At 35.6% G+C, this 22,477-nt stretch overlaps 2 protein-coding genes across 2 annotated transcripts; one reads left to right on the forward strand and one right to left on the reverse strand.

The window, feature by feature from the left end:
• Nucleotides 1–3,745: 3,745 nt before the first annotated feature.
• On the forward strand, nt 3,746–13,317 carry LOC125053429. The gene is made up of 4 exons (XM_047654814.1): nt 3,746–4,685; nt 5,304–5,367; nt 5,705–11,189; nt 11,377–13,317. The coding sequence occupies exons 1-4, from the start codon at nt 4,081–4,083 to the stop codon at nt 11,715–11,717; spliced, it is 6,495 nt and encodes a 2,164-aa protein (XP_047510770.1). The 5' UTR covers nt 3,746–4,080; the 3' UTR covers nt 11,718–13,317.
• Nucleotides 13,318–13,604: 287 nt separating this feature from the next.
• LOC125053035 (vacuolar protein sorting-associated protein 51 homolog) lies at nt 13,605–15,929 on the reverse strand. The gene has a single exon (XM_047654209.1). It carries the CDS (start codon nt 15,801–15,803, stop codon nt 13,698–13,700), a length of 2,106 nt encoding a protein of 701 aa, XP_047510165.1. The 5' UTR covers nt 15,804–15,929; the 3' UTR covers nt 13,605–13,697.
• Nucleotides 15,930–22,477: the final 6,548 nt, after the last annotated feature.

The raw sequence follows: 22,477 nt of genomic DNA on the forward strand, positions 1-22,477 counted from the left end.
TATAACTTTTTATTTATTTCAAGTCCTTAACTATCCACACCTATGTAAATAAAACAGCCTTAAAAATATGTTTCAATAAAAGCAGCTCTAGCAGCTTGTCTAGCCAGATTGCTTGGGGGCGTCTAGGTTGGCCTTGGTTCTTCTGGAGCATTCTCAGTGTCATCAAACGTAACATCCAGGTCTTCTTTGATATCAATAGCAATATTGTGGAGGATTGCCAGTGCTACTATATATAATTTGGCATTTTCTAATGACACTGAGAAGCCATGAAGAAGACACCTAAATCGAAAACCCTCCACCTCTAGTACTCTTTTCAACATCAGCTCGCACTCTGTCACAGATCTTCATAACATACTTCTTTGAAAAGCGGTATTTTGTTTTGAAATCGCCATGCGAAAGTAATAACGGATTGCACCGAGTTTGGTATGTTCTTTGACTTTCCTTGGAGGCGGCAAATCTTCAATCGTATGTATTAGCTGCATATCAATATTATCTAAATCTTCTATTTGATCTATAAAATCTATTTTCAACAAACACAAATATCTACTAACTTAAATCTTTCCTTGAACTAAACAGTCAAAAAATGCTGTCAAACGCGAAATCAGATGAAATTACGCAATTTTTGTCTTATACACCCGTTAAACTAGGCCTCTGCGTTGTATAAGCATTGTACAAGTCTTCATACAAACCAGACACTTGTTATAACAGCAGTATACATCAACCTTGTCAATTCAGACATTATTAGTAACATTTTTCTTATAACAGGCTTATACGATGTGCATAAATCTTTATTAGTAAGACCGTATATGTTTAAAGAAAAGCTTTTTTGGTTGTAGGGAAAAGGAAGGTGCTGTTCTGCCTCCGTCCTAAAAAAAAAAAGAGGATCCTTGGACCTGGCTAACCTGACCGTTAGGGGCCTCACAGCCTAGCGGTCTTATTAAGTGGCAGCTAGGTGAAGGGTACCGGGTTCGATTCCCGGTTCGAGGGCAAGTTTTAATTTAATTTAAATTTGTTCTCGGCCTTTGGGAGGGTTGTGCGGTACCGGGCGAGTGCCTAAGCCGTACATGGAGGACATGGTCGAATTTCTAAGGCAAAAAGCACGAATTATAAAAATCTTATACTTGATGCTGGCTAATGCATAAACCGTGCCAGAGCCATAAAAAAAACCTGACCGTTACGTCATCGCAGTGTACTTTGTAGCCACGAATTGTAAGTGTCGCTAGTCGCTACAGAGTAATGTTATTTTTATCAGATACTAATTAGCATAACTACTAAATAGGTCAATTTAATAAATAGAAAATACAATTTTAACATAAAACATGTTTAAATATAACTTTTTCGTATGTATAAATCGTAATATAAAGAAACTTATTGTTTTACTTATAAATCAAGATTATTTTGGTTTGATTGTACCATGGTCCATGGCCTAACTTGGCTTAACTTTGTATTATGGCTAAAAAAAAACACTAAGGTGTATTACAATACTATATTTGTATACTAAACAATAAAACTATGCAGGAAAGGAATACAGACCTCTAAAAGAAATCTGCACCAGTAACATTACTCCTGGGATTTGCACTGTTGGGTGTTACATTGGTGCAGTTTAAGGTGAATAGGAAAAGGGCATTATTGAAACATGGGAGCTTGGGGTACTTAGTATAACCTTAAATTATAATTCTAGAGAAATTATACCACAACACTAAGTAAACAGGTTCAATAAGAAATGATAATGAAAATAGTTATACAAGATTCACTGATCTAATGTAATGTTAATAAATTCTAAAGAAAAGCTTGTTTAATTGACTACTTACAACAAAAAATTGCTGTATCAAATTATTACATATAAGTTATATGCGCAAAATGTAAAGTAAAATTTTTCTTTCCCCGTTTAGTTTCAAGTAACTGTCAAAAGTTAATATTGCAGTTGCAGCAATCTTGTCATTAACAATCATAACAATAAAAATGAAAGGCCAGGCCCAAAATAAAAACGCAAGTAATTTTTTCTATTGTAGTGTATATATATTCTCTAATAAAACAAAAATAAGCCAAGAAGCTTATTTCTGTTCTGGAAAAGTCTAGCCTATCATGACCCGAAAATTATGGCCTTGTTTTAAAAATGACACAATGTTATTTATTATAACTGTGTTAACATATAAACCTGTATTTTTGACCTTATCTATCTATATACCACCAAATGGGCAAGCTTTTTATATTTAAACAATAAAGAACATTCATTAAACTTGTTCATTTTTGTAAAAATCCATATCTAATAATTTAAGTGATAGTTTTTTCATCTTTTCTGGGACCGGTACACCAGAGTGGGCTGGTAGTGGACGCCTTTTCCACATAGGTTTTCTGGCCGAATTTGAATGATTTTTGCTAATACTAGGTCGCGGGGAACCAGCTGTGGAGGATCTTTTTCGCTGAACTTTTTTTATTGTAATATTTGTTTTTGGCATTACCTTTCCAGTCTTAGAAGGTGTATTGACATCTGTAACGGAAAACAATAATTTTATCACTAATGTAATGCACACATAGATTTAAAATATGTAAACAAGATAGAGTGTAAACTCTATATAACAACACTTGAAAAGAAAGTTGTTGTTAAATGGAGAGAACTTCACTTATCTTCTCACCCTATCCTCACCAATCAATACACAGTAATTTTCTTTTACTAGCCTAATTATTAGTCATGCTCAGCAAAAATTTCATAAGTTCGTATGCATGATGCCCACAGTCGAGTTTATTGCGGGCTAGGATAGTAAAGCGACAAAAGAAAGTACACAGCTGCGCAGTTTTCACTAATTTTAGCAACTTAAAAAGTACTTGTGTAATGCTATCTAGAGTGTATCATTGTATGGAAGACAAGCTAAATCGAGGAACGTTACATGAAGTTAACACTGAAATTTTGTTTCAGAGATGGAGAAGTTAAGAAAACTTGATAAACAGCAGGGCTTATTAACTGCCAAAGTTATATATACCTCTTAAGGGCCTTTTTTCTTCTACTTTCTCTCCTAGCTTGCTTTTGCTCTCATTAGTTTTTGTCATTTCGGTTGTTTTAACACCTGGTTTGGTGACTTTTTTTGAGTCTTCCTTTTCCATTTTAAAGATTCAAGGCTTTTAAAGATACAAGCGCTTAATAAGATTAATATCGATATAATTTATCTATTACTTTAGGTTCTATGTTATAATTCCACCTCTTTTGCTCAAAATCAAAATAACGCTATATCAAAATTCAAAATTAAATTCACCTTTACCAACGAATTTATTTTAAAAATTGACATTGAAATTTGACATGAAGTCATTCAAAAAAAGAAACCATAAATAAGCACAGAGAATAGGAACGAAAAAACGAACGTAAATTCTACATTGTCGAAAGTGTAAAAAACCGTACTTATATTATTTCTTACAAAATATTTGCTTTTCCATTGTTTAGGTTTTGTAATTTAACAAATTTAATTTACTTTATGTACATAAAACAATTTAACAGACCAATTTTGTTTTATCATTATTAGTAAGTTTTTAAACTTTTTGCTTATATTGCTTATAGTATTTAACAATGGAAATAAATAATATATATTTAATTGAATGTAGGTATATTCAATTAGATACATAATAACATTATACATATATATGTATATTATATATATTCAACATTTTAAAGTGAAAACTTAACGAAATCGATTTCAAACAGTACTAAAAAAATCGGTACTACTGAAAATATAGCGCATCACCATACATCACTCAAGTCACGACGTCCATCTTTATTCTTTAATAGGTTGATGTGTTGTTAAATACAGGCCCCAATTTACTGATTTTCTTAATTCTTAAATTAATTTACGTTTTAAATTTAACTATATCAAAGTATAATTGTGCTAAAAAATGTGTTTCTCATAGTTATTAAATTTATACTGTGTGTGTTACTCAAGAAAGTTTCACTTGTTTCTCTGCTATTGACCTAGGTGCTAATTGGTTCATCGTAATGTTTTCATTGCCCGAGTGCAGCCGATAAAGTGTGAAATAGCGCGTGTATAAATTTTTGAATACTGTGTGTTTCTTAGTCAAAACAAATGAGCGGTGATGGATAGAATTCACCAGATTCGAGATGAAGCTCCTCGCTCCAAAGACATTACCCTTGATACATCGTCATTACCGAGCGAATCGTTTTTAACCGCGAACGAAAGTTCATCATTCTATTCTTTAACTGAAGAAGACTCTACGTTTATCGTATCACCGTCGAAGGACAGTTCGTCGACCTCCAATGTAGAACCAAGCATAACAGACCCAAATTTAATATGTAATTTATCACCAATACACAAAAGCAATGAAATAGAAAGTTTTAAAATTGGAAAGCAAATTGAAGCTGCAAACATTTTATCTGGTGGTGTGAATATATTTGATGACAATTCCTATGATGGTCACGAACTTGTTATTGATGATAACCCAGTTGATAAGGATATAAAAGGTGATGAGAATGATGATACATTGGAAGCAGCTGTTATCAGTGATGCTACACCTAGTAAGGAGACCGAAGTAGTGTTGCAAATTGATGGTAAGAATGTTGATGCAATTGATATTGGAAATGGATTGTATTTGTACCGAAAGACTGGAGAAGAAGAATTAGCTGCTGTACAGATCATAGATGATGACCAACAACAGCAAACTTTTAAATTTCTTAAAGTTCGGTGAGTATAATGACAAATTTTATTTACATCGCCTAAATATTTCAAAATCATGTTTAGTTTAGTAAGAAGTAAATAAAAAAATGGTTTGTGTTATCCATAGTAGGGTTGAACATTGTTAATTTAAATAATTGCCAGTATCTTCTCTTTTTCTATACAGATGTTTTATGGGTCCTAAGTTTTAAAATATTAGGTAAATTATTTTGAGTTGCTTTGCCTAAAAAGTATAAGGTTAGGAAATTGATATAACATAAATATTATGTTAAATATTTTATAAATTTAATGTATTGTATAAATTTAATTTTGGGTTATGACTAATCATATTTTTATTTATATGAAACTAGTTTACGGTAGATTAAACACAATAAACATTTTAAGTTAATTAAAAAGTTTATATTGGCATTTGCCATCCATAACTCAGTTTTAAATCTTATAATTAATTATCTGGAATATTAAAATTCATAAAAGAATGAAAATATCTTAAAGAAATACTTAAATACATTTGATATTTGTTATACACATCAAAATTATTAAAAGCACAATTTAATAAAATATGCAATCAATAAGTGCACTACTATGATTCCATATGTTGTGATTATAACCAACATTTTACTTTTTCAGTGAAAATGCTGAAGGAAACTTGGAGGTATATGAAGAAATTGAAATTGAAGTTCCAAAGGAAGCGGTATGTTATAAGTTACGATATTTAGTTTTTGTTTTTAATTAAATGCTAAATGAAAACTATTAAAGATAAATCACTAAACAAACTTAATACAAAAGTTGAAAAAAGAAACTGAACTTTGATGATCACAATATTGTTGGTACAAAAACCTATACAATCCTATACACATCTCTAGTATAATTTACACACAGTAAGTAGTTTCTGTTAATCTATTTTGTGTTTATTATGAACACAAGCCATATTTAAAAATAATAGTTATGGCGTGTGTGACGCATTTAAAAAAAAAGTTTTACCACTATGTATTTCAGATGATATTATGAAAATTATTTTTGTATTTCAGCCCGTTAAAGACGGTAAGCCTACCTCTAGTACTTCACAAACTTCCAGTGAGAGTGTCAAAAAAATAAACCACATTAGGGATAAAGTTGTTGAAACTACCCAAAAGATAACACAGAATGTCTTAGAAAATAATGAATCTAATAGCAAGGAATTGGAAAAATCCATTAAAGACCTGCAAGAATCCAAGTCTGAATTAAACTTTAATGGCAAAACTATGAAATTTAGTGAATCCCGTAAGTCACCTGTGATTGGCACTTTTACTCCTATGACCTACCACTCAACACAAAATAAAGAAGGTCGACCTCTCACAAAAACAATGGTAGATCAGCATCTACAACCAAATAGGCATTCAGATAATATAAAGAAAACCATAGAAGTAAATACAGACAATTGTAAACAAAAATTAGAAAATGTTTTAAAATATAAAGATGAGAATGATTCTACAAATGAATCAACTGAAAACAGTTTAAAAGAGAACATTGGAATACCTGATATCATGCCTTCCGCCGTTATTGATACAATAGAAACAAAACATGATGATAATTTTGCTAGTGATCTCAAGAAAAGTCCTCCAGAGACTAAAGCCACTGAAGGCGTTAAAGAGGAAGGTTCTTATATGGCAAATGAAGTTAATGTAACAGCAACTGATAATAAAATAACACCCGACGCAATATTGATTCCTAATATGTCTAATAAATTTGAAAATACTGTTAAATTAATAAACCAAGATTTATGTAATGAAACAAAAAGCAATGTATATAGTTCTACTCAGTCTGTGTCCACACTGGTTACTGATACATTATCTGACAATACCGAAACAGATGTAGAAGATAAATTGGTTATTGCAGAAGATAGTATTATATCTGATGTCTCCAATGAACCAACTACAAAGCCCGTTGAAATGAATACTGACTCTAAATCAAATAGCGAAGGAGTAGTCTCTGATTTGGATGGGGTACTAAAAAGTTGTGAAAGTATTGTGAAAAAAATAGAAGAAACCAAAAAATGTGAACCACAAGATAGTGAAGTAATGCATAAAAATAAAGAAATTCAAATAGAAATAGATAGCAGACATACTGCAAATAAGAACAACGAAAGTAAATTAGAAGCACAAGATATGAAGCTTGATGACAAAGAAGGTACTCTTAATGTTGATTCTACACAAACAAATAAATCAAATCTGCATGCTGATATTATTGACACATATAAAACTTCCAAACAAAAAATAGTTGAACCTACTATCAATACAAAAAGTAAAGGTTGTGCTACTCAGCCAATACTTAACGATATTGAAAAAGCTACTAAGACACTCGACTTTGATGTTAAGATGTCTACAAATAATATTTCTAGTTTGAAACAATTTATTGCGAAGGAATCAAAGGACAATAAGTTAATGCAACAAAAAGGAACTAGTAATAGCTGCAGTCAAAATTCGCAAGGGGATTTAAGAATAGAAAAGCCGTTACAGTTTCCTACCATCCAGAAAACAATACAAACAATTGAACAGAAGTGTGATCCAAAAACTGAAGAGAAAATAGACTTGAATCTCGGAAAAAACCTAGAACATAAAGTTCCATCCAAAGTTTGTATCGCAGTGCCTTTTGGAAAATGGACTGAAGCTAATAGGCAAGAATTTTTAAATAAAATTAAGGACGTAAAGGTACCAACTAGTAATTCACATACAAAACAAATTAAACAGACTAATGACTTAAACAGAAGAGATTTCTTGAAAAAGATAGATAGTCAAAGGCAGGCAAATAGTGTTGCAGTAAAGATTCAAGATAATGTCAATAATAAATTGAATGTAAAACCTAGTTCTACAGTTTTTAAGAATACTGCTTGTGCCGTTGAGAAACCAACAGTACCTGATATATCGAAAATTAAAGAAACTCTTCCTTCAAAATCTAACACAAAGCCTAAACCGATTATAGAAATAACAAACAGTAAACCAGAAATTCCCCAACCCGTGGTGAATAAATTAATTTTAGCTCAAAGAAAAGAAATAAATAATCAAGATCTGATCGACAAAACCATTGAAGGAATAATAAACCGAGCCTTACCTGCGAAAGCTACGCAAGAAGATAAATCGAATACAGAAGCGAAGGCCAAAGAAATATCCAATTCGAGCATTGTCACTTTAGACGATATAGAACGCAAAATGAATGAACTTCATGGAATACCTTTTGTGGAAAGGCCGTCCCACGAGTTACCGGGGCTGGAATCGAAGCCTAACGATACCGATAATTTATGTGATACTAAAAAAGAAAACCCAGTCGTACCTTACACAAATAAACATCACAAAAAGGTAAAGGAGAATGACAGAGCAAATATTTCCGATGAAGAGGTTATTGAACATGAGCCTATCACCGGAGATATCGCGATAACTGTTAAAGATAAATTACCCCAAGAGGCGGTATGCAATAATGGTGCTAAAAAGGAGTCAATAATCACAGAAAAAGATTTTGATAAATTTGCTAGACGTAACTCTGTGACTTATGAAAATTGTCTTACTGTTAATTTTGATAAGAGGGAACCGTGCAATGTTACACAAAGTATTGTCCCGATAGCTGTACCCGTAAAAAAGATGTCTCGAAACGAACTGATGCTGGCAGAATCAAAAGCTAAATCTACTCATAAACAGTATCTCGCTCGTCATAATATCCATGCCAGCAAAATTCCTACTGCAGTGAAATCCACGCAACCGGAGATTACAGCGAGCAAAAATTATCAATCTAAAGTACAAATGGCGTACCAAACCGCGATAACAGCTAAACAACAACAAGAACCTATTACTATAATTGAAGATAAACCCGTGAAAGTAGTGTTTGTGGATACAAATGCTGAGTTCGGCGCGCTCAAACTAAATGTCCAGGGTCAAGAGCTGTCGCCGTCGATCAAGCAAACAAACGATAATGCTTACAGTACTTCGGAGTCCATCGATTCTGATATCATAGAAACGATAGCTAATCAAAATAAGATATTGGAAAATAAATCAAAGGTTAAACATCAAAGGAAACAAGTTTTGACACCCGTCGAAGCTCCCGAACTTGAACTAATTGTACCCAAGGACCTAGGTTTAGAATTTTCACCGAAGAAGAAGCGCAAAGTCGATGAGAAAATTGATAAAAAATCCAAGTCCCTTGTGCCAAAAAAATCCTATCTTCTTAACCGTTGTATTGAGGATGAAAAACAATCTAAAATTCAAGATGTTATTAAAACCTCGGACTTTGAAACTGTTAAAAGAAGTGAAACGTACGTTGTACACTCTGACCCCATATCTGCGATCGACAATTTAGTCAAAGCAGCCGAATTACTTGAAACACAAAGTGAAAATAAGTTAATGAATAGTGAAGAAAATGAAACAAAAATAGAACAAACCACTCCAGCCAAAAGAGGTCGCGGGCGACCTAGAAAATATCCACTGCCTAGCTCTGAATCGGACTTAAAGATACCTGTAAGCCCACAAAAAGAGAAGAAATCAGAACAAAACAATTCCAACATTAGTCTAACAGAGACAGAAGAAGATAGCAGCGATGACGAAATTATACAGGTAAATTGGACTATGGGTAAGATAAATGAAAATATAGTGTGTCCTATCTGTAGCAAATTATTCCGTTCCGAAAATGTTGTGTTTAAACACGTAAAGCATTGTACGGGCCCTTCGCCAAATAGATCTGAGTCTGATAAACGTAGTTCTCGCAGACTAAGGAATTCAAATGACAGTAAAGGCTTTTCTTTGGACAGTAACTCGGAAGACGAGGTCGTTATTCCGAGAAAACGAAAATCAAGGGATTCTAAACCAGCATCAAAACATGATGATGTAATCAAATTACGAGAAATATCAGAAAGAGCACAGGCTCATTCCAAGCAAGTAGAGAAAAAAGAAGTAAAAGTTAAAAGCAAATTAAATAATCTTGCATGTGAGCTGTGTGGGAAAACATTTCGACAACTATCTTATTTATTAAGTCACAAAATACAACACAAAAAGGAAGAAGCCGAAAAGTTAGAGAAAATTAACAAAACCGTGTTGTGTTGTGAAGTATGCAAGAAAGAATTCAGACTGTTACATCACTTAGTTCAACATCGCTTGATTCATGATCCCAAAGTAATGACTGCGAGATCGAGCAGGAAGAGCTCATCAGAAGTAAATGAAAATAAACAAACTAAAACCCAGGCTATACCACCAATGGAAAAAGAAGATCACAAAGCAACGTATCATTGTGAGCCCTGTGACAAGTCTTTTAGACAACTCCATCATCTCGTTGAACATAGAGAAACTCATGATGGTATCAATAAGAAAAGTACTCCCAATAACACGAAAGATGCTGTTAAAACACCTACCCTGCATCAATGTGACATATGCAACAAAACATTTAAGAAGTTGCAGCATTTGATGGAGCACAAGGATCAACATTTAGAAACAAGTTCAGAAAAATCTGACGATAAAAGCGTTCAAAGCTCGCTCTCTACCCGTGACATAATACATGAATGTTCCCTCTGTTATATGGTTTTTCCAAATGAACACTCGCTTAAAAAGCACTTTGTTAACTGTCAACGAAAAAAGAAACAATCCGCAGCGAAGCTATCGAAAACAGGCGAAATAGTTATTAAAGAAGAAAGTAAAGAAGAGATAGATAGTGAAACTGACAAAAAACCCGGCATAGTGCCAGAAATAATTAAACCATTTTCTAGCAACGAGGTAACTTCAGCTCCGGAAAAGAATGCCAAACAAAATACAGAAAAAGAAATGTCAGACCCTGTTTGTGAGGTTGAAGAACAACTAGATAGTAGCATTGTCGATGATTCCGACAGTAAGAGTGACGATTTACCTCTTGTTACAAAAAAGACAGATGTTGTCGCTGACAGAATCAAATTAGAAAATGCCACGAAACCCGTTATTAAGAAAGAGGAAATAGAAATCATTGTTATACCAGACACACCGACGCCTAAAAAACGAACCGCGGGCAAGGAAAAGATAGGGCTTACAGTTACGAAGAAACAAAAGATCAGTGTGTTACGTAATATTGACAAAAAGGTTGAGTCGAGTGACGACGACGAAGTGAGGTACATGCTGAACCCAGAATATCAGGACAATAACCCGGAGGAGAAATTTATGAAGGTCCGAGCCGAAAAGCGCAGCTCGCTTCAAATAGAAAGACCTAACTCGAAAGATTTAGTCAAACGAAGAATCTCCCTGCAACACCCTCCAAAAATACTACGTCTGAAGACAAAAGTAGAAGCACGGCCGATACAATCGGCGTCTGTTAAAAAATCTAAATCTCTTTTGAAAACGGCGTCTTCCACTGATTCGGATGACAGCGACGTTAAATATTCCTTCCCTGAAAAGGTTGCCGATAAACCCGCTCCAAAAATAGTGAACGATAAAAGAAAGTCTATAAGCGATAAACGAAAATCACTTCCTGGCGTGGCTAAAAGGAAATCATTGGGAAAACAGAAGATAAATCCACCGAAGGTGGTCCGAAAGCGTAAGTGTTTTTATTTTAGCCTCGCTTGTTGTAGACTATAAATATAGTATTTTTGAAACAGCTTTTCTAGGTCAGTACATTCATTACTAAATACTAAAGGTTTTTCATACACGATGAAACTTATGTTGGCTAGCAATTAAATTTTCTATTCTAATAGGTTATTTTAAATTAGAAATGTCGATTGCAGGTGCCGAAGCGGAGCATCGATGTGATTGCGGACAGTTGTTCAGCAGCGCTGCTCTTTTGTCCCGACACACCACTTTAGCACACACACCTCCTAGAATACGAAAACGTAGATCTCCCCCGCCCGAAGACCCCAAACCGAAACAACTAAAACCTACTCTCAAACCGCCAAAACAGACTTTAGCACAAAAACTCACAACACAGAAACAAACACAAAAGCAGGACACACAAATAAAAACACAAGTTAAAAAGTTGAGGAAATCTAGTGATAAGCAAAGTGACGAGAAGGACACGCGCAGGACTGCTCTCAGAGGCGCTCCTGACAAGTCACGCAAAATCAAATAAGTGAAATTCGATGTCCTACAGTTTTAAAATGTTACGTGTTTCCTACGATGGAGAATATTTATTCAAATGTTCGGACATTTTGGCGTGTTTAATCTCTGAAATGAATGAATTGTGAATTCGCTAGGACTAATCACGCACCACATGCTCACGACGAAATACGGACCAGTGTTATTGATATATATATTTTTACACGCGGTTATGAATTTGAGATATTTTGTGAGCGACTGGTCTCGATTTTGTCAATTTGTTCTAGATCCTAGAAGAGAAAATAATTTATGTTTGTTTAGTTGTAAGCTTTCATTGTTTTTGCGTCAATTGTTTCGAGTATGTCGCTCGACACGTTTTACTAGTCTAGCCCGTTTCTACTACAAATCGATTCAAGTGCACGTTCATATATATTTGTCCTAGACATTATTATAAGTGCCAATATTCGGTGGACATTCAGTGTTTTTGTGATGTTTTCTTTATTAAACTAACATTAATTTATATTATTAAAGACTCAAATATATTATATTTTTACATTATATTATATTTATATATTTTTTATTCAGTTATATTATTTCAAATAGTGTTCGAATTTATCTAAAACTGAAATTTTATCAGTTTTCTGTCAATTAATAACATCTCTTATATCCATGTAATATCTTATACAGCAGCTGGTCTGTCATACAAAAACTTACTATATGCTTTATTGACTTACTTTAGAAATTAAAACATATAGATTGTATATGTACCTACTTCATATTTCACGCTTATCGTAAAGCATTTCAAAGTATGAACATTCTACAAGGCACAAATTTGTAAAAATTACAGTACACTTAGTCCAAGCCACAAGGGACAACATAAATATAATCTAAATCTCTGTTTAAACCAATGTATTCTTTCGTGTCCTTCTGTGAAATTGTGTTTACGTTGTAATGAAAACAGATGTGTACTTTCGTTAAAATTGTTGTCTCATGAATTTTCTTTTACACCTTCCACGTTTTCGGCTTGGACTAAGAGTTCTGTGACAACCAAAAATGGAATTATGACATACTGACACAACATATCCGTAAGTTGTCAATGATTAATCGTTTTAATCAATAAAAAGAGCGATATATTCGATGAGCTTATAATAATTTTGGGATAAACAAAGCGTAGTGAGTCACGAGCTTCCCATAGTTATGCAAAACAATTTTTGTAGAACTTTTGTCTATGACGTAATTCAAGAAGTGGTGATAAGTACCATATATTTTAAGTCAGTTTAAAACTGAAAACATAAGTATAGTGAATGACCAAAAACTTTGGATAAACCCTTTATGTTTTGGAAATAAAATTTTTAAATCTCCATAGTAATATAATTGTTTTTAGGAATATAGGACCAAGATATCTTCTGTTTTAGTGTTAAATGTTACGATGTTGTTTTTTAATTAATTTTAAATGTTTATCGTACCCCCATAACTAACATTTAAAGAAAGTAGATCGTCTCGTGAGATTTATGTTCTAGGAGCATTTACATAAGAAAATATATAATAGTATAGGTAAATGTAGATCATTATTTTTAATACTTACGATGCAATTTTGACTATTGGGTTATAAATAAATTGTGTAAAAATGCTAATAATGGTGTTTATTTCAAATGCAAAAGATCCTATTCATGTTTCAAAAAATTTACTCCTCTATTAAGTAGGGGATTTTTTACGGAATCGAACTCTGGACAGGTACAAATGATTTGCATTCAAAGTGGGAGACCATAGATATTGAATTCAAATACCAAGCTCTATAAAATTTGTTGAGAAAATATTCTATACCTATAATTAGTAAATGATTGTTGTTTAGCTGGTGTGAAACGTGTCTTTAAAAGATAAATTGACCATTGCACTTTCGAGAGGAGTAAAAAACAACTCGTTAATACAATAAATATTTATTCAGATTATTTTTAATTAGTGTTAAAATAATTTAACAATATGAGAATGTAAATACTTAAGATAAAGGTTGCAACTATCCACGCTCGCAAATAATATCTACAATACTAGGTTCCATTAGCTGGGGATCTACACATCGTAACTGAGCGGAAGAAAGAGCATCCTCCAGCAGAGCATTAAGTAGTCTTTCATCATTTCCCATACAAGACAGCCTTTGTTGAAGGAAATGTACATCAACCTGCAACTGCTGCAAGCCGTGTCTACTAAATGTGCGTAATCTAACGCATTCCACTAACGCTTTCAACGCCACTTTTAAAGCTCCATTGGATAAAGCAGCTCGATCCGCACCGGCTGGGCTGAAAACCTCTATTCTCTCAGAAAACAGTCTATTAATTGGAGAGAAAGACGATGGTGCGCGGGACCAAATTGTACGCCTACTGGAATCACTAGATGGTTTGAAACTGGTAGGAAAAAGCTGTGAAGCGGCACTATCAGCACTGGCTAGTGTTTCAACAACCCTTCGGCAAACTGCACGAGGTCCCCGAGGTTCAGGTGCCCGTAGCCAATCCCTAGCCAAAACTGAAACACGCAACATTTGTGCAGCAGTTTGTCCTATAAATACTACTTCTGAATCCAAAGCTGACTGAGCGGCAGAAGACAAGTTGACCATTACAGTGTTTGTATCCTTTTTTTCTACTGATAATCCAGGGGCAGCTTCTTCAAGGAGTTTTGTTAGATGATTTTGTAATATTGTTACTCCATTTTCTTGCATTTCTAAACATAACTTAGCCAGAATAAGGAGCAATTCAAATGGAATGTTATTTGATGTTTGTATCACAGACAATTTCTTAATCATATCTGAAATATTTATCAAGGTTTCCGATACAACTATCCAGCAGCTATCTGCAACTGCATTTGCACACCATGGTTTGAGACCAAATGATAAATTGGTCTGCAAAAAGGCCATTAAGTCCAATAGAGATGCTTGAATTTTTTGCATCAAGTAAACTTGCAAAGCATTGAGTATGTCTTTGAGATCTGCATTCTCTGTCCCTTTACTGGCTAAGGATTGGCGAACTTTCATGAGGTTTTCTTTAAATTGAACTTGAATTATTTGATGCTGCATTGTAGCTTTATGCTTGATGCATTGAGTGACTACACATAGAGCTTTGTTAGATGCACCATCGCTGCATATTATTTCAGACAAAGCTTGAAATTTTCTGAAGAATTTATCAAGACCCCTTATAAGTATCTCTGTGCCTACATTTTCTGGTCTTCTAATAACCGCTTCGAAGAGATCAAATACTTGAGTCATTACTTTGTCTGCAAATTCTGGTATGCCAATACTTTCAGTATCTTGAAAAATATCATGATAACAAGATATTACTATACCAAGATCAGCAAGAATCAATCCGTTACATTTTTCAACCCATTCCAGAATGTCTGAGGTATCTACCATGGAGGCTAAGAGATTAAGATGTTGTTCTAGTCTACTCTCTGCACAACTTAGGAAGATATCTTGTAGGGAGGAATCTGATTCCTGGAGCTGTCGCAACAGGCCTACACTTTCAGCTAACTCTGACGCAGTAGTTTCAGGAGAAAGTAATCTTTCTCTTAGACTTTTCTTTAAGCCATAAATGATGTCAGAACACTCTGTTTGAATGCTTTGAAATGATGGTTGGTCACCATACTTCTGCAATACCTTTTGAGCATGTGTATAATCATGAACTGCATCTGAATAGCGGCCCTCTTGAATAGCTTTATTTAACTGTGTAGGCAGTAGGAATAGAAATTGTAATTTATCCAACAATTGACGAGTACTGCATAATCTATTAACATTATTGCCACTGTCTTTAAGAGATTCGGAAATATTTGAGCTAAACGTGGTTATCTTGTTAATATTTTCACTTAACTTATTCATTTCTTCCTGCATTATTTGAAAATCTGAACGCATCTTGCGAACTGTTTCTGTTGCCGATATGAACTTATTATAATTTTCATAAACCAGAGTCTGCATCTCGGACTGCAAGGATTGACTTTGCGTGATAATTTCGGCTTCTTTATCCATTACTTGTCGTAAAGAAGCACATTTCAAGAGACATTCTAAATACATCTCCGAATTAAATGAGCTTCCATCGATATCCAAAGAATTTTCATTGTTTTGTTTTTCTGGGTCCGACATATTGCTATAACTTTCTTACGTGAAAATAAACTAGAGGCAAAGGGCTAAAAATGACTTATTAGTATTAAATCATGAATTAGTTAAATATTAAATCTAATTTACTTTTAATTGTTAAAATACTTAAATATTGTTTTTTTTTTTTTTTTTTTAATGGCTTTTATTTGTGCCAACTGGGCACAAGGTACTTCGCCAGTGTCGTGTAGATGGAGAAGGCACGATGGAGATTGATCGGTGAAAATAATAATTAAGTTAATTTTGAATATGCACCTAAACAAAAACAAAATAGTTGCAATTCGATTGTTAGTTTTAAGACGGCACAGACAACACAAATATGAGTGAGTAATAATAACATTATTAAATACTGTTTCCTCTTTATAATAATTTTTATATATATATTACACTTTAATTTTATTGATTTCTATATATTTACATAAAAATCTACAATATGGACTAAACACAAACATTAACAAACATTTAACACTTAAAGGACGGGGGACTTTACGGGGAAGAACGTCATAGAGAGGATAGGTTAGTTTGGGACAATTAAATAGAATGTGAGATACAGTGCCTTCATCCAAGCCACACTCACAGATAGAGTGATCCCTTATCCGGAGCTTGGCTAGATGAACAGGAGTGCAAGCATGACCAAGACGAAGACGTGAGATTGTGGATGTAATCCAGCGATTTACATTCCGATAATGACAAAACCAGGGTTGTCTTGGTATGTTTGGTTGGATGGAAGCATAAAACTTACCCCTAACCGATTTGGAGTCATTCCAAAATGTCTTCCAGGTTCTGTCCAGATATGTCTTTGCAAGAGTACAAAGATCCTGTGCTGAATTTTCAAAATGATCTAGAGAACCTGACTCAACAGCTGATTTGGCACATGAATCAGCAGTCTCGTTTCCAGGGATACCTGAGTGGCTAGGAATCCAAACTAGTATGATAGACAATCCTTTTTGATTACAAGAGAGCAGAGACTCCCTGATTTTTAGTATAATGGGAAAACGTGATTTGCTGCGAAATGGGTTTTCTTTAATGGACATTAAACAACTAAAAGAGTCTGTCAAAATAGCTGTCTGTTGTATGTTATGGGAGTGTGCAAACAGGATTGCTTCCAATAGAGCAGTGGCCTCTCCTGTGAACACTGAAGATTCGGGAGGACATTTAAATTTCAGGATAATTCTATACCGAGGAACCCAACAGGCAGCACCAACACAGCCGTCTGGAGACAGCTTTGATGCGTCAGTGTAAATAAGAAGATGATTTGGCCAATTTTGATTAATATAGCTTTGTAATTTGATGTTGGTATCTGGGGCTCCTTTGATCAGACCAAGGTCTGTGATGATGGGAGGTTTGTATACCAGGGCTTTATAAGAAGTAGAATACAGGGGATTTATTGGAAAAGATATCAGGGGGTTAGGGAGGCTGGTGAACTTTAGATAACTATCTAGCAGATAGGAAGAGGAGTTGCGGGTACAAGGAGAATGTGATAGTTGGGATAATCGATGCCAAAGAGGGTGGGATGATAGCTGTAACATCTTGCTAACAAAGCGGTCACATAAATACTGCCGGCGGATGTGTAGAGGAGGATCAACACACTCAACCTGCAAAGCATTAGTGGGGGAGGATTTCATTGCACCTAGAATGATTCTAAGGCACCTATATTGAATTTTGTTTAGTTTCTCAGCAGCTGATTTGTTAAAGGGATCCAGAACAAACATACAGTAATCCATATGACTACGTACTAAGGCATTATACAATAACTTTAAAGAATAGGGATGAGCGCCCCACCAAACTCCCGCTACTGCTCTTAGTACATTAATACCTTTTTCGCATTTTTTGATAATGTGTTCAGAATGGGCAATTCCGTTCAGCCGGTTGTCTAAATAAATACCTAAAAATTTTGCTTTATCTGTCAGGTTGATTGCTTGATTTTCAAATGAAATGAGTAGAGTGGGAATGTATCTCTTCCTTGTAAACACCACTGCCTGAGATTTGCCCACTGACAGGGACAAGCCGTGGTCAGACAACCACTGGCCTAGATAATACAAAGCAGAATTGATACGACAGGATACTTCCCCTATACTGCCTGAGCTGTGATAGAGGACAATATCATCAGCATATTGTAAAATATTGCAAAAACTGGTAACAGACAGTTCGAGGTCATGGGTATAAATGCTATAGAGCAGAGGGCTGAGAACTGAGCCTTGAGGGAGACCTTTCCAGACTTGTCTAGGGGGAAGAGAGGTATTCTGATGCTTTATCAAAATAGATCTGCTAAATAGCAGATTACATATGAGATGTACCATCCTCGAAGAAACACTCAGCTTAAGCAGTTTCTGCCTGAGCGCTGGAAGTAGGACACTGTCATATGCAGAAGCAATATCAAGAAACACACCCACAAGGTACTCTCCTTTTGTAAAGGCTAGGCGAATGTCTGTTGTCAGTATACTGAGGCTGTCTGTGGTACTCATACCCTTCCGGAACCCAAATTGGGATGAGGGGAGAATATTTCTACTTTCCATTAACCATTCCAGTCGGTTTTTAAGAAGGTGTTCCGTTACTTTAGCTAAAGTAGATGACAAAGCTATGGGACGATAAGAATTTGAATCTGAAGGGTTTTTTCCAGGTTTGAGAATGGGAATGACTATTTGAGATGTCCAAGATGTCGGTATAATACCAGTTTCAAAACTTTTGTTGATTATTTTTAGATAGTAAAGTTTAGCTTTGTCATTTAGTCTAGTCAGGAAGGAATATGGAACGCCATCTTCCCCTGGAGTTGAATCTTTGAGACCATTAAGAGCGATTTGAAGCTCAGAGAAAGAAAAGGGAGCATCCATTTCATTGTTAGCCGGAGCTGGCGTAGAACTTAGAAATGAGTCCACATAGGGAGCGAAAGGTGGAGCCAGTTTATCTGCAAAGTTGTTAAGCCAGTCAGAAGGGTTATTTGAAGAAGGATTAACATGGTTCAGGGAACGACGGAATCTCCTCACATTAGACCACACAATAGAGGATGGAGAACGAGGGCTAAGGGATTCGCAAAATTGTATCCAACTACATCTTTTCTTCCTGGATACCAACCTTTTAATTTTAGCATCAAGCTTCTGGTAATTAATAAAGTTCTCCTGTGACATACTGGCTGAGTAGGATTTCTCTGCAGCCATTCTCTTATCAAACAAATCGCTGCATTCATCATCCCACCAGGGAGAGGAAAGCAGCTGATTTTTAGGAGAGTGCTTTTTGGGGATCTGGGAATCGGCCGAAGATATGAGAGAATTAAAAAAAAGATCATAGCAAGACAAGACATTTTCTTCGCATTCCAAATCAGGCAGAGTGTCTACCATGCAATCAACGGATTGGGCATAATCTTTCCAGTTTGCTTTTTTGAGTTTATATTTTAAAAGGGGGTTGTGGTAAGAGGGGGGTAAGGATTTGTTATTTAATGAAATAATTACAGGAAAATGATCACTGCCATAGGTGAACTCAAGGGCGTTCCAAGTTAGTTGCGAGGCTAGGTTAGGGGAACAGAGGGTGAGATCCACTGCAGATTTGGGATTCTGATTAGGGTATACTCTGCGAGTTGGAGAGCCATCATTGAGGATGCAGAGATTGACATTGTCGAGTAAGTCAATCAGCAGTGGAGCAATCCTATCACTAGCATGGCACCCCCACATAGTGTGATGGGTGTTAAAGTCACCCATGGCTATGATAGGGCTGGGAAGGGATGATAAAATTGATTGTATCTCAGGAAGAAGAGAAGGAGAAGGGTGAGGAATATACAAAGATACAAAAGAAATGTCTAAGGTACGAACAGCAACAGCATTAATCTGATCGCTGTGGGTAGGAAGAGGAATTTGGGAGAATGGGAGGGAATGCCGTACAAAGACAGCACTGCCCGCATACCCATCATTCCTGTCATCCCGCAGACAGGAAAAGCCAGGCACCCGAAATCGGGAACCAGGTCTCAGCCATGTCTCCGAGATGGCAACAATCGTGGGTTTATGGAGGTTTATGAGGGAAATTAATTCATGTTTTTTTGAACGTAAGCTTTTACTATTCCATTGAATTAGGGTTATTGGGTCCGTTTTGTAGTAATTTAAAAAGTTGGGATAGGTTTTTGGCAACGGTGGGCGGTAGGGGGATTTCACTACATGGAGCGACAATACTTAGAAGAAATTCAGAAATAAATTCTAACATTTTGCCCTGAGAGGGAAGGGTGTCAACATTATTGTTGAGAGCACAACCATTTGGGAGGGATGAGGAGCACTCACCAACAATAGTCTGGTGAGCTGTTCTATCGTACCCCTTTGCTAGAGGAGCTTGGGGACGAGGGGAGCGATAAATTGTTTGGCGATAGGAAGCATTGGTAGGAGTTTGGGCTTTTTGAGTAGATTTTAGAGAATAGGCAGGAGGGGTAAACATTTCTTTTGTTATCTCAGCATATGAACGTCGGACAGGAGGAAACTTAATTGCTGCTTCAACGTATGAGATGTTGTCCTGGGACATCACCATTTTTATGGATTGCTGTCGAGTAAATTCTGGACAGCCCTTGTCAGAAGCAAAATGTTTGCCTGAGCAATGTAAACATGTGGATGATTCTAAGGTGACTTCACACGTATCACCTGTATGGGGCTGAGCACACCTGTAACATCTGGGCTTAGATCGGCAGATAGATTTGATATGTCCAAAACGGCAGCAGTTCAGGCACTGTATGGTTGGGAGTTGGTAGGTTTCGACAGGGAGGGAAGTGTGGTAGGAGTAAACCTTGGCAGGGAGCATTTGCCCCCTGAAGGTAAGGACGACAGATTGGGTAGGCACCCAGGTGGTGACACCCTCAGTTACTGTTTTTCGGTTCAGTCGCCTTGATTTTAATACTTCACCACATCCAGGAGGAAGCTCTAATGAAATTACGAGTTCGTCCATTGACCAGTCCACCGGTACACCTCTGACCAACCCCATTCTGGTAATGTTATAAGTGGGGATAATAGCTTTAAACTTGCACATACTAAGAACCGGGTTGACCAGAAAGTTGTTGGCAGCTTCAGCAGAAGAGAACTCAACGGTGATTTTATTACGGCCTACATTTTTTACACCATCGTGTATGATAGAACTAATTTTGTGCTTATGCATAAACTGGCCGAATGTAATAGCACGTAAAGAGGCTCCGGAAGATGGGTCTTCTACTTCACGGGAGACTTGGACAATGAACGGACCTTTATCTTCATTAGAGTAAGACCTAGGTCCATCGGAGAAGGAGGGGTGGACATAAAGGTGTTGTATAGACGGGTTCGCCTGAGCGGGATCCGTAATAGTTTTTTTAAAGGATGGTTCATTTCTCTCCTCTCCTTGTCGTTTGCGAGACGTAGAAGAGGTTCCCGGGTCAGGAGGCTCGGGGTCAGGATCTAGATCCATTTTACTAAAACTGCAGCAACTATATTAATTTAAATTTTATACTTTACCAGCACCAATAGGGTTACTTTTATCTAAATAGCACAATAACAACTATTTCAGCTTAGGAAAATCACAGAAACACCGATAAAAACACGGAAATCTCACTAACACGTGCGTCAACCAAAGCTAACGCGAGCGAAAAAAAACTTAAATATTGTTGTAACTTTGTAAACAAGATAAACGTCAACTATGAACTGACGGAGGGTTGAGAAATGACGTTTTTTGTTTCCCTTATGAAATGACATCTGATTTGATTTTTTAAAGATTTTATGGCCGTACCTAACGAAATACACATATTGGGATTTATTGGATAGAAACACAGAATACAACCAATTCTTGTGAAATTATAAAAAACGAGAGGCTTTAACAAATTTGTATGGAAATCACGTGAGTAAATGTTAATACCATGCAAATGCGTTAGCTATAATATTTAATGAATGTATAGATTGTGGTCTTTCCAGACCAGATGAAGCTAAAGTAAAATCACACCGTCATTCAAAACAGGCAGCACTTCTAAGTTCTAAGCAAACAAATTTTAGACCCATATCTGTGCTGCCTGCATTTAGTAAAATTTTTGAAAAAAATATTCTTTTTCAGTTATTGATACATTTTAATAATAATAAACTTATGCATAGCCAGCAGTATGGTTTTACAAGAAGTCGCTCCACAGCAGATGCTGGCATTAAAGTAATTTCCGAGATTTTAAATGCTTGGGAAAATTCTCATGATGCCAATAGAGTTTTTTGGGATCTATCTTATTTATTAAGGCTTTCGACTGTGTCCAATACAAAATCCTAATCAAAATACTTCAACACTGTGGCATTGGCGAAAAAGCGCTAAATCTTATGGAATCTTACCTAAGCGATAGAATTCAAAAGGTAAATGTAAATGGAGCTATATCACAGGGATCGTCTGTTACTATGGGTGTATCGCAAGGCGCCATACTTGGTCCCTTCTTATTCCTCGTCTATCTAAATGACCTACCATTTCTTGTAAAGGAGCTTCACGAGATAGTACTGTTTGCTGATGACACTTCGCTTTTATTTAAAGTGAAACGACGAAATCCATCACTTGAGAATGTAAACAGTGCCATCTCCAAGTTCACTGGTTTAATACAAATAATCTTAAGCTAAATGAAAAGAAGACAAAATGTATTAAATTTGTAACTACAAATGTAAAAAGTAGTAAGTAGTGGCGATTAAAAAGAGTGGTGGAGAGTT

This window comes from Pieris napi, chromosome 10 (genome assembly GCF_905475465.1).
Source record: "Pieris napi chromosome 10, ilPieNapi1.2, whole genome shotgun sequence".
Classification (NCBI taxonomy): Eukaryota; Metazoa; Arthropoda; class Insecta; order Lepidoptera; family Pieridae; genus Pieris; species Pieris napi.

Bases quoted from the DNA above. Each gene is read 5' to 3' on its own strand.
- LOC125053035 (XM_047654209.1), bottom strand. From the start codon at position 15,803: ATGTCGGACCCAGAAAAACAAAACAATGAAAATTCTTTGGATATCGAT.
- LOC125053429 (XM_047654814.1), top strand. From the start codon at position 4,081: ATGGATAGAATTCACCAGATTCGAGATGAAGCTCCTCGCTCCAAAGAC. The intron at 4,686-5,303 runs GTGAGTATAATG...TTACTTTTTCAG, and splicing joins TTTAAATTTCTTAAAGTTCG to TGAAAATGCTGAAGGAAACT. The intron at 11,190-11,376 runs GTAAGTGTTTTT...TGTCGATTGCAG, and splicing joins ACCGAAGGTGGTCCGAAAGC to GTGCCGAAGCGGAGCATCGA.